Consider the following 12,479-nt stretch of genomic DNA (forward strand, 5'->3'; position numbering starts at 1 on the left):
GAAATGCGAGACTTTTACGACGAAAAGACGCAGGATGTGTACCGCAACACGCAACCACCTACATCACTATCGAGACATTCCACGCAATCTAGTTTAGGTGTTGGTAGGCAGCTTGTCGAAGGTGTGCTCAATTTGCTGGGGCACTCAGACTCGGACGACAGCGACAACTCAGGATCTTCAGACTCCTCAAATTTCTCATTTCCACGTAGAAAGCGCAAGCGCTCTCGGGCTCGCAAACTCTCTGTATCCTCTGATTCAAGCGACAGTTCAAACTCATCAACCTTATCTCCAAGAAGATCAATTTCTATTTTGAGCAGACAGAAATCGAAAAAGTTGAAAAAGAGGTCAAGGCGATCAAGGCTCAGAGAACCTGATTTCAGTCAGGATTTCATGCTGATTAGCCTTAAGAGTCTCCACAAGCCAGTCATCGAGAGGCACACAAAGCTGTCACCCATCTATCGTTCAATTGAATCTACATGTGGTTCAAAATCTAGCGGCGACAACGGCGTATGGTGGCTCGACATTAAGTCTCCCACGTGGGATGACATGCGTTCACTGACTAAGGTTTGTGATTATAGCGAGAGATATATGTCAGACTCACATTCTGCAGATATTTCCACTACATCCACTCACTCAAGAAGATATTTTGCAGCAAGATACCCGCGAGAAGTTGGAAACGTTCTCCGGATTGGGATACACCTTGATTGTTTTCAGAGGTGTAGATGAGCGTTACTTCAGACTCTCTGATCCCTCTCCGGGGCAAACACGAAAGGCAGATGATTCCGTCGAGCACCCTTCCCCAGACTTACTTTCAGACGATACTGTTCATGACAATATTGCAAAAAAGCGCATGCGAATCGTGGAGGGTGTAGGTGGTAAGGAGGGCGTTGAGGGTGTCGGCGTTGGTGGTATCAACGTATACTTACTTATTTTCGAAAAGGGCGTCATATCATTCCATTTCGATAACATTGCTACACACACAGACCGTGTAATTAGACGCATGTTTGCTGAGAACTCAGATATATCGTTGATAGCACCTGAGTGGATAGCTCATGGACTGCTAGACTCTTTGGTGGACGCTTTCTTACCTTTTATTGAGTATGTTGAAAGGGAGACAGAAGAGATTGACGATCTCGTTGTTGACCCACGTGGTCTAGCGAAGAAGAGAAGCAAAGCTCCAATACATGAGGAGAAAAAATCAGAGGATACGTACGTTAATTCTGAAAAGGAAAAAGATAAGTACGACCAGTCACCTGATTCAATGTCATATACGAAGAAATTTGAGCTACCGCTACCACCAACAACTCCTAAACGTTCCCAGACCAAGATGGGTCCGTTAGCGCCCTTGCTTGGCGGTATCATGGATGGATCACAGCTGTCAGAATGGCGCGAGAAGAGGAATACTAGGAAGGTAGAGCGTGAAAGACAGACTAAAATTGCGCGGTATAGCGCCGATAATAGTCTTTCAAAAAGTGTCGTGATAGATGTACCACCACCTTCACAACCGGAACAGCTTTCAACAAAAAAGTCCGAGAAGAAACAGACTGAGGAGGGAATTTTGGCGAAAATCCGCAAGCTTTTTTCCGTCGAAAATTATGCAGGAAAAGGCCCAAAATCTTTGATACCAAAAGAGATTACTTTCTTGTCATTTTTCCCTACTTCTCAATCTTACCTCTTGCAACGCACAACAGATACCCGTAGACTTGTTACAGGATTGGGTAGGTTATTGAGCTCAAAATCTGATGTAATTAGGCAACTGAGAGCGAGAATGGTGGAAAAACGCAAGAATATTAAAAACCCGTACCAATCAGAAGCATTAAGAGACATGATAGTACATTTTGGTGATATTGAGGATCACGTAGTTTCATCAACTCAGGCATTGATGCACGATGAACGTGTTATTAGCTCGTTGCATCTGGCTTACCTAGCTCAATTGAAACTTGGACACGCCGTTTCCAAGAGTGGATCAGACAATACTATTCTCGTACTGTCTGTTATCACTGTCTGTTCTTTACCAATGATGGTTATCACCCAAGCGTTTAGTATGAACGTTACTCAACCTAGGAATGGTGTACCCGTTGACCCAACTGATAACGGGCCACCACTGCTCAATCCAGATGGAAGTGAACCTAAACTTGTAGCATTTGGACTGGTAGTTGTAGGATTGGTTTGCGTGTTCTGGTTTATTGCTTTGCTTGTCTGGTATTGGATCATACAAGCGAGAAAGCAAGGTAACGATCGTCGCCGTAGACGTATTGGAGAGTAAATAGCTTTAACTTTTATCTATTTCCATGGATTGGATATTGCATTATACTAGATCAACAGCTTGGAAATAGATATGCTAAACAGACAAACAAATCATAATAATAAATAAAACTCTTACAATAATTAAACTATTTCGTTGACTCTAGCAAGACCTTCCTGATCAAAGTGCTGAGGAACACTTTCACTAGAATTTTGCCTTTGGAAACGTTTCTTCTTTTCTCTCTCTACAGCCATCGAGGCTTGCATTTTGTGACCAGGAGGATTGGTTGGATTGTAGTCGAGATGAACAAAGCCGCGTTCTATGCCTTCTAAAGATTCGATTACATACTGAATAGTTTCACCCCAATCGTGAGCAACAGGTAGAGAAACACTCGGTGGGAGAACTACGTCAACTTCAACTATGACATTGTCACCAACGTGATAGCATTCAATGTAGCTGACAGATTGCACAGGAGTGAAACGTGTGACACAGTAAAGAACTTTTGAGAGTTCCACTGGATCTGCAACCCTACCACTAAGTCTGCTGAAATTATCAATGAGAGTTCCTGTCCACTCAATGATAATCTAGTATTGTTAGCATGATGACGAAATGTTCTGGTTGTACAATTCAACTCACATATAATGAGAGAATAATACCACCGATTGGATCGAGTTGGGGTATATTTAACACTTGACCCATGTAAGGAAAACTAAGAGAAATAATGTTAAAGACAACATCGTTCAAGCTGTCTTGAGCTATGGCTTGTACGCCGGAGGATTTAATCTTGAAGCAGAAAACCCAGATGAAGGCTTTAACAATGACGGTGATCACCATGCTGAGTATACCAGCAAGAGGAAGCAAAGTAGTTATGGGTATGTGTTGTAGTCTGGATATAGACTCGAACAGGACTTGAAGGAAAGAGCCAATCATGAACACACTGAAAATGATAACGCCAAGTGGTTCGAAACGCTGCTTTCCAACAGGGTACTTAAATCTAGTACTGTCATCCCTATGACCTGCACAAAGAGTTGTACCGTATATGATCAAACTTGATAACAAGTCAAGTACGGATTCCACCAATGACGCAAATAATGAGACACTGTCAGAAAGGAGGACAGCGGCACCTTTCGCACCAAGTAGGAGGATGTTAATGATTAAATTAACTTTATCGTATTAGAATAGGTGGCTAAATCGGTATCACTCACCGTTCAAAACGACATTCACGGTTTTATTGTGGTTCTTCTCATTTTGTTCACTGGGGAAGTGCAGTAAAGGAGTCTGCTCATCACCAGCTGCTATACCGCGCAGTCTAGCCAGTACATCGTGTGGGTAGCTCGACTCAAGTAAGTCATCGACAGAAGCGTAAGCATCGAGAATTTCATTTTGTTTTTGATAAAAACTTTTTATCTGATGTGTAACAGTTATATAATTATCACGATAATGGCACTAGACTGACTTTCTTGGGCATTTTCTTCAGATCGCGTTCGGACTTTCTAGCGAACTCAAACTGACGAAGGATGGGAGAAATGATTCTGTGTACATTATGGACATTGTGCTGATGAACAGTTCTACGCCGCTCAGAAAATGGTGACGAAGGCCTTGAACTTGACCTGGACATTGATGGACAGGAGAAACAAGATTAATTTCACTTTTGGAACCAAAAATTTACACTGAAAGAATCTGATAGAGATTTAAACGAGTGGTAGTAGCCAGGTGGTATGTACACAGCATCGCCTGGATTCAATACACCGCTTTCAACTTGAATTGGGAGATGCGCATTGGGCAATTCATCTAGAAATCTGCTAAAATTGCGCATTGGGGAGTTATCTGGGTGTAAATTAAGTTTGTCAGCGTAAATTGGATCGATCACATTGACCCTTTTTGAGCCGGTAACCTGAAGGAGGAGATTGCCTTCGGTTGTTGCGTCCCTATGGATTGGAGTGAGGGTAGATTGAGGACCAAGCCAGCTGCTGGATTTGGGTTTTAACCGGTGTAGCTCAGGGATCATCGGAAACATCCGCTGAAGATACGGACTAGCGGCGATGAGATCAAATTGAGCTAGATAACCAATCTTAGGCTTTAATTGTTGCTGATTTTGTATAAAGAGCTTAATGAATAAATCTAATGTAATTTCGTTTAGATATTTAGGGTACTGATATGGCACTAACTCACTCAACGGAATCTCGTGCCGAGAGTCAGCAGATAACGGGAATCCAGGCTGCTGAATTTCAATGGGTACTGTAATGTTTGCAGTGTGCTCATCTCGTGTGAGTATATCAAAATCCGCTTCAATAGCTCTGCTGATATTGAGCCACGGCTGGGTGAATAAACCGCTAACGAAGCAAGAATTGAATGGAATGCATTTAAAGAACTCATCAGCTGATTTTACTGGTAGCGAATTTAATTTCATTTCGTTGATTGCTTAACTCAATCAAAGGGTGCCTTGCAGATCGCCCAATTAAAATGACTGCCTTCTTGAATAATTAACTCAATTCCGAACAGCGAACATCAAATATACAAACTTCAAATGGAATTACCTTCAATAAACAGCTCTACTTTCACTCATCTACGACTCTTTCAACCAAAGTCTGAGTCTTATCAGCAGCCTTCACCGGCAGTACCCCAGCAGACCCCTGCAACAGCCACCGCAACCCGCAGCCACCAATCTCATACAAGGAAGGATGGCAATGAATCTGGTGGTAGATTCCCCGACAAGCTCTTTCAGTACGTTCAACTCACATGCTGTGTTGTCAACTAACCAATATCGCAGCCTTTTAGAGAATCCTGATTTACACAATGTTATTGCGTGGTCGGAAGATGGCAAATTCGTCCTTATCCATGATGTGAGTCTCTCTTTTCGGCTTCTGAGAAGATTCCCGCCTCCACCGGGATCTAGCGCACGCGTCTTCCTCCCAAATCCGGGTTCTCTCGGTTTATGCCACAAAAAAATACAATTTACTTACTTTACCCTTACAGCCTGCTGAGGTTAGTCGAGATCTCAATTTATGCATGCATCACGCCTTTGCGGCGTCACATCACGTCACGGGTCTTTGTACCTCAGTGATGTGATGGCGTGAATGTGTGTATAAATATTCAACTAATACTAATATTTATTCAGCTGGAGAAGGTTATGGGAACTATGTGGAGATCTTCGGCTTACCCAACTTTCCAACGTCAGATGAACGTGAGTTCGGAACTATTCATAGAATTATAACTAAACTATAAACTTAGATTTATGGATTCTCACGTACTTCAACTGTAAGACGCAATAAACCTGGTCAAGCTAATCGCATGATGCCTTCTACCTGGTCTCATCCGACTATCTCCCGTGGTTCAACTGCAGATGATCTCGCCAAGATTGAAAGGAACGCACCGCGTAGAGACCGTAAATCTAAGAAGAGCGATTACAGCAAGTCGTACGATGATGAAGATGATGAGTCAATTAAGCAGAAATCTCGTAACTCAACTACGCTCACTCCCGCCCTCAATAACGTCTCGCTCCCTGCGTTGGAATCGGAGTTGCCTCATGAATCTCGCAAGCACTTGCACAATGATGAAGAGGAGCACCCACCTGCTAAACGTGCAAGAAGACCTTCAGCTACACTCTCGAGAAGTGCACCTTCAGCACCTGCAATGTCACGCAATTTATCAATTACATCTCAATCTAACAGCATCGGTTTACGCAGCTCAAGAAGACTCGCCTCGTCGTTACCACGCGACAATAAGATACAGATGAACAACTCTTTTACTCAAATGCGCTCACCAAATAAGTCAGACGTGTTTAGTGACGATGAACCTGAAATGGCAGTCTTACTTCCTCAAATTGAGGATGAAGAGGATGAAGATAATGTTGAGCATTTCAAAAATAATGACTCAGCATCCGGAGAAGAGCTTTCAAGTGATGAAAGCGAAGATGAGGACGACGCAACACCAGCTACAAGCTCTTCTTTAGGATTAAGAACATCATTCGGTACGAACGCGTCAAAGGCATCGAACACTTCAATGGATATACTCGCAGCTGCAGCTTCAATAAGAAACCCAGTCCCAACTGTCAACCGTCGTTCATCCAACTTTTTATCAATGAACCCAATCGGGATTGATGCGAGGAAGCAGTTCAATAATCTCAACGAACAAGACCCATCTTCATTTGATTCAGACTCCTCCATCTTCAATCACCGCAGATCATCATACAAGGATTCATTCTTACGCTCTCAACCAAACCCTATCTCTATACCAAATCTGACTGATAATCCAGTCGGAGATTCAAGTGATGGTGAGAGCTTTGATGAGGAAACTCTTATCACTCCACCTAGTGTCGCAGCCGCTAACTATCGTCCACCAACATTGGATACACTTAACAATGTAGCTGCGATAAATGCTAAGAAGGAAGGTGAAAAGACACGCAAGCTTTCCTTCTTGCCTACATTTAGTTTCTTCAAACCATAACAAACAGAAGTGGTTGATTCACTCTTTTTCTTCTTCAATCAGGCAGTTTACCCTTCTTTCAATCTTTATGACCACGTGTACAATAGCACGACAAACCTTTTTTTTTTCCTTTCATGCTTTCACAGTAAGATATAGCTAGAATCCTTGAACGGACAGTAAGTTAAGCAAGCAATCAAGGATGTTTTATCCAGAACTCAAGCACGAATTAACACACACACACACGCATCATTTCAATTATATAATTGAGATCCATTCCTCTCATTGACATGACTTTACCTCAATCAACAATTAGCAGTAAGTTTCTCTGTCAAATCCGATATCATTTGGGATTTTCTGATTTTGTGTTGTAATACAAATTTTGTACTTTCTTTTTGAGCTCTCATTTATGTCTTTATATTCAAATTAATGTGAATGCTGTTATACACGAGGTTAATATTACATATATCCATCAATCAGAAATTTCTGATTGAGAGATGCTGAACAACTTATGCAGATGAAAAGGTAAGTGGAATCGTTGCGCCGGATGGGTTTTGTGTTTCGTAATAAACGTTAAGTTATGCAGTGATTGAATGTATGATTCAAAGTCGGCAACATTGCTGAGTGATGCGTCTGGATTGTTCTTTGTTGATGCTGAGGTAATCTCCTTTACCTTTAATACTCTGTTTTCTCCGATACCAATTGTACAATATCTTGCGTCGTGTTCCGTTCCATACTCGGTTTTTTTACTATGCCTTCCTTCAAGTATGTCATAAGTGTAAGAGTGTAGCATTTCACCTGGTTTGTTCAATCCCCATTCTGTATACTTATCAGTCACTTTAATAAAGTTACTAATGAAGAACCCACCCTCAACCTCATCACTCGATATATCTGGTGAAGTGACTAAACGCAAGCTCCATTTTATTGATGACTGTAGCTCGAATGTTTTCCAGTAGCTATAGATTGTTTCTCCCATAGTGTGCTCGCTTCTGCGTAGTATCTGTACGTCACTGAAGTGGGCGTACTCATCAATGGCTGCAACTAAAACGGTATCTTCAAAGCAATGATATGCAATATGTAACTTTCTTGCATTGTTAAATGCACTCGACTTGTCATCTGTTATATCTATCTGCTCTTGCGGGATTACGTTCCTGGCTACAGTGAATGCAGGAAATTCAAAATTCACTGCAATTTCATTACTTTCGTGATTCCCAGAAGTCCATTTTTGCACAGGTAGGGATATTTTTTCGTAAATCCTAATTGCGAATGATCGCGCACAGTCACGTGATTTAATTATATCCTTTATCTTCTCTTCGTCTAGCACTTGATAGACTTCATCTACTAGTGCTGCTTGTGTTGCGCGTGAAAGATGTAGAGAGCTTTGAAAATTCCTCGCTATATCCAATCTGACGACATAGAAGCCAGTTGGAACGATTTCCTTTCTAAGCTTTTCACTATCAATTATTCGTGTTCTACCCAAGTTGCAAAATGCGTATATATCGCAAAATGCTTGACTAAACTCATGTAGTAGCTTTGTATCTATTTCCGTTGATGTGTTAGTCGATAGCGCTATCATTATGTCTTTACGACCTCCGAATGGAGCGAATCCAGCTTTCTCCCAATAGCTTATTCCTACAGGAGCTGTATGAATGACTTGGTCATCGTATCCTAACGCGAACTTTGGTGGTATAAGGTCTTTTGATGAGACATCTCCAGGGATATATTTACGGGCAGGCAGATTCTCAAGAGTACTCCAACGACACTCTGAGATTGCTAGCCTAGCTTCTATGCTGTATTCATTCGTGTTACTTTCAAATACCATGTCTGATCCCCGACTATCCCGAGTACCTCGACTACCATTGGAATGTAGTTTTAGCGGTAATGAAGGGAATTGATTCGTGTCAAACTGAAATTCCTCATCGGAAGAATTGTAGACAGGTTCGTCGTCGAATTCTTCTTCTGTAGAAGACGGAGAAGCAGATGGATTGCGTTTGATAAGCTTCCGTCGAGTGTCCTTCTTCTCCTTGTTGCGCTTTTCTAGATGCGGCCTGGATAGGGATTCATACCAAAGCGGAGGAAAGCTTGCTGCGGGAAGCATGCCTTCCTCGACGGCATACTTGCCGTGATTACTGTAATTGACTAAGCGTGTCGGCCTATTAAATGCAAGTCGCTGAAATCCATTAGGAATCACACTGTTGGTTGGCTGTAGACTGAAATTATCCAAGCTGTGATCGATGAATGAGTAATTGAGGGTGGGTGTAGCGGGGGTGAACGGTGTGATTGGTGTTTGCTGTGTAGTTGCAGTTTTTGGAGATTCGTCGAAGAAATCAAAGTCGTCGTCGTTGATCATTCCATTATCGTCGACTAACATACTCCAATCCTGGTCCTCATCGTCCTTGTTACTGGCTTTGTAAAAGGGAACGCTATCTGGCTGTTCTGCCACTTCTTGCTTCACGCTCAAAGATTGCAGTTTTTCCACATATTTTAGACTCTCCTCCAGAGCTGACTGCATTTGGGTGCGCTTAACCGGGCGGCTTTGTGGTGATCGTTGGTGTGAGAGATATCAAAGATGATCAAAGGGATTAAACCGCGTATCTATCTAAAGCACATATTATGTTCTACAAATGGGCCTTATATTCCTGCGCATGATTGCCTCAGCTCGTGCAGCTGTCAATCTACTCCTCCTTAAATTCAATCGATTCATAGTGATTCTATAGAGGCGGACGAGCTCTTATATGAATACATCTATAAGAGTACGCGTAGACGATTGGTTGCTCGATCTAACTTAAGCAATTGACACATTCTCGACTGACATGGAAAATTCCATTTGAAGCTCAAGCAGCTGCCAGTGAACTCCAAACAGCAGATATTGCTACTTTACATTGATGTATCAATTTATCAAGCTCACCATGCCCAGGTTCCGAACTCATCAGGGCGCCGGCGGATGAGTTTCAGGACAAATTGCTGACAGGAATGCACAGACGTCTACGTCCTCCGGTTCTCGCAGCTGCAGGTCTAGAATCCGACGTATAAATTGGTCGCATCTACACTTGGTTCTTTTCAATCACCCATCCAGCTCAACGTAACTTTCAACTATCCACACTCGTTTACAAGTCACTCATTATGAAACTCTCTATGATCCTCTTGGCAGGCTCGGCTACTGCTGCTCTTGCCCGGGACTCTCTCTTTAAGCGTGGTCAATCTCTTGAGGTGAGACATGAATGTCTTGGTAGTCAGTCTGCTCACATTCACCCAGCACGCTGTTCGCCAATCACCAGAGCTCGCTGCTCAGATGATCAGACGTCACTACGACGATCAAGGAAACCCTCTCTGTAAATGTCCAAGTGACCACCAAGACCAAGGCTCACACGATGGATCAAAGACGTGGTGGGGCCATAACGGCACCCACGGTGATCATGGTGGTGAAAAAAGCGAGGAAGACTGCGATGATACCAATCCTGCACCTTCAAAGCCAGATAAACATGGCGATCACGGTGGCCATGGTGGTGGCCATGGCGGTGACAAAGGCGAGGAAGACTGCGATGATACCAATCCTGCGCCTTCAAAGCCAGATGAACATGGCGATCACAGTGGCCATAACGATGACAAAGGCGGACATGGTGGCCATGAGGATGAAAAAGGCGGTGATAAAAGCGAAGAGGACTGCGACGAAACCACTCCTGCACCTCAGCCAACTAAGGCACCAGCACCAGCACCATCTCCAAAACCATCTGACAATGGTAACGGCAATGATAAGAAAGACGAAGAAGACTGCGATGAAACCACCACCCCATCGCCTCAACCAACTAATACTCCAGCACCAGCACCAGCACCATCACCAAAGCCAAAAGACAACGCAAGTGAAGACTGTGATGAAACAACAACACCACCACCACCGCCATCAACTTCAACGACACCACCACCATCAACTACCCCAGCTACGCAAAACAGCTCTAAACCAGTAGTCACATTCACTAACTCAGGTAAAGTGACTTCTGCCGCGGTGTCTGGGACACCTACTAGTGGAAAAGACGATGGAAACTGTGGTGACTCAACTGCTCTCATTGATCTTGACACTGGTCTCAACATTGGTGACGGATCACTTTTGGATGTCGGTGCATGTGCACATGTTGGTCACCTCCTCAACCTCGGTGCAGGAATCAAGCTTGGTAAGCGTCATGCTATCGTTCGCAACGAGTACATCAAGACATTTAAGCGTGACGATCTCGTTGATGCCGACCTCGACGCTAGCGTATTGAGCGGTGGCAACAACAAGCGCAATGTCATTGATGTTGATGCTCTCGTCAAAATACTAAGCAGTGACCAGCAAAAGCGCGACGAAAGTGGAATCAAAATCTTCAGTCGCAATAGCCACAAAAACCACCATCACAAGATGCGTCGCGTTCGCAACCTTGCCTGAACTAAATGATTGATGGATCAAACGGACTCTAGCCTTCTCTTGGATTTTTTTTAAAAACAACCTAGGAACACTATCTCATAAAGGACTTTTCTTATATCCTGGAATCCTAAACGGACACTTATATATATATATATATTTCATTGGTTTCTAACTAAGTGATAAGAAGTTTGAAATGAATGAGCTTAGAACAAATTGAAAGTCTAAAGAACTGTACCGAAGCTGTTTGTTCGGTCAGCAGTGGGAAGAATTTCAAACAAGATATCAACTTACAGCAACTTGAGAGGTTTGATGTAGTACTGTTCTAAGCTAGGCTGAACATCATCCTCAAGTCCGATTGGTACGCCATTCAAGATGAACTCAGCAGCAGTTGAATCATCACTCTGGTTTAGATCGATAGTCAAAGAAGCCTTGTGTCCTTTGAATTGTTAAATGTGCAGAATAAGCCTAACGTAACTCACCTTCTGGCCACTTTCCGCCTGTGAGTGTCCAGTCCATCGTAATCTTCTTCTCAGCCTCAACGTCGGTAACCTTACCTCTCACACCGCCGCCAAAGAGAACAACATTGGCACCAACCTTTGGCTCAATCTCTGCAGGTGCACGAGTCCACATGGGCACGCGCTGCTTGTTGGTGAGAACATCAAATAACTCAGACGCAGAAATCTGGTAGCGCTCTTCCAATTTTATAGTGGAGGTATTGAGTGAGCCTTTCTGAGCCACAGGTTTCTTTGGAACCTCTACTTTCTCAGTTTTCTTCACAGCTGAAGCTTCTGGAGCGGGTGTGGATGGTTGTGAAGGGGTGGTCGACTGAGATGAAACTTGTACGTGAGAGGCATATTTTTCACGGAGATCAACAGGGAATTGATCAAAGATAGATTTGAGGGTTTGGGGGATAACTTGTTTGCGAATGTGGTCGAACTTTCCATCTGGTTTGCCGTTGAGTATCGATGAATCGAAAACGTACTCGTCGAGACCATCGATAGCCTCATGAGATACTTCTGGTACGTGTGTGCGGCCTCTAAGCTCGCCGACTGTCCATTCGATGACTATCTTCAAATCGTAGATCGTTACTAATCTAAAATGAGCGTCAGTACCAAATACAAAGCTTGAATAGCACCTGAAACACACTTTGATTTACGTTGCCCGAGAGTTACATCTCCATCACACTCCTTGAGTTCTTCTATAGTGAGTTCATCGTTGATTTTCAGTCCAACGAGCTTCTCCTTGAAGTATTCTTTTGCGAAATTGCTGCAATCCAATTGCTTCCTGTGCGCTGTATGAGTTATGTTCTTCATTTCTCTCGAGCTACTTACCAGTGCCAGTTGGCTGATGACATAGCGACGTACAAAGAAGAAGATCACTCGATCATGCGAGAAACTTGAAGGAAAAAATGAA

The 12,479-nt window shown here is 43.2% G+C and overlaps 6 protein-coding genes across 6 annotated transcripts; 3 read left to right on the top strand and 3 right to left on the bottom strand.

Annotated features, from left to right (window-relative positions):
• Window positions 1–3: 3 nt before the first annotated feature.
• Window positions 4–2,266, top strand: J056_003974 (Magnesium transporter ALR2; the record flags this gene model as incomplete). The annotated part of the gene is made up of 2 exons (XM_009269183.1): window positions 4–564; window positions 611–2,266. The coding sequence occupies 2 exons, from the start codon at window positions 4–6 to the stop codon at window positions 2,264–2,266; spliced, it is 2,217 nt and encodes a 738-aa protein (XP_009267458.1).
• A 122-nt stretch (window positions 2,267–2,388) lies between these two features.
• Window positions 2,389–4,655, bottom strand: J056_003975 (Metal tolerance protein 10; the record flags this gene model as incomplete). The annotated part of the gene is made up of 5 exons (XM_009269184.1): window positions 2,389–2,829; window positions 2,882–3,408; window positions 3,451–3,652; window positions 3,702–3,752; window positions 3,915–4,655. 5 exons carry the CDS (start codon window positions 4,653–4,655, stop codon window positions 2,389–2,391), a joined length of 1,962 nt encoding a protein of 653 aa, XP_009267459.1.
• Window positions 4,656–4,772: 117 nt separating this feature from the next.
• Window positions 4,773–6,691, top strand: J056_003976 (uncharacterized protein; the record flags this gene model as incomplete). The annotated part of the gene is made up of 4 exons (XM_009269185.1): window positions 4,773–4,969; window positions 5,016–5,088; window positions 5,364–5,429; window positions 5,477–6,691. 4 exons carry the CDS (start codon window positions 4,773–4,775, stop codon window positions 6,689–6,691), a joined length of 1,551 nt encoding a protein of 516 aa, XP_009267460.1.
• A 448-nt stretch (window positions 6,692–7,139) lies between these two features.
• Window positions 7,140–9,179, bottom strand: J056_003977 (uncharacterized protein; the record flags this gene model as incomplete). Its single annotated transcript, XM_009269186.1, has 2 exons — window positions 7,140–7,486; window positions 7,535–9,179. The coding sequence occupies 2 exons, from the start codon at window positions 9,177–9,179 to the stop codon at window positions 7,140–7,142; spliced, it is 1,992 nt and encodes a 663-aa protein (XP_009267461.1).
• Window positions 9,180–9,790: 611 nt separating this feature from the next.
• Window positions 9,791–11,087, top strand: J056_003978 (uncharacterized protein; the record flags this gene model as incomplete). The annotated part of the gene is made up of 2 exons (XM_009269187.1): window positions 9,791–9,877; window positions 9,924–11,087. The coding sequence occupies 2 exons, from the start codon at window positions 9,791–9,793 to the stop codon at window positions 11,085–11,087; spliced, it is 1,251 nt and encodes a 416-aa protein (XP_009267462.1).
• Window positions 11,088–11,287: 200 nt separating this feature from the next.
• Window positions 11,288–12,420, bottom strand: J056_003979 (uncharacterized protein; the record flags this gene model as incomplete). Its single annotated transcript, XM_009269188.1, has 5 exons — window positions 11,288–11,306; window positions 11,358–11,502; window positions 11,546–12,159; window positions 12,213–12,350; window positions 12,398–12,420. The coding sequence occupies 5 exons, from the start codon at window positions 12,418–12,420 to the stop codon at window positions 11,288–11,290; spliced, it is 939 nt and encodes a 312-aa protein (XP_009267463.1).
• Window positions 12,421–12,479: the final 59 nt, after the last annotated feature.

This window comes from Wallemia ichthyophaga (assembly GCF_000400465.1).
Source record: "Wallemia ichthyophaga EXF-994 unplaced genomic scaffold scaffold6, whole genome shotgun sequence".
In the NCBI taxonomy this organism is placed as follows: Eukaryota; Fungi; Basidiomycota; class Wallemiomycetes; order Wallemiales; family Wallemiaceae; genus Wallemia; species Wallemia ichthyophaga.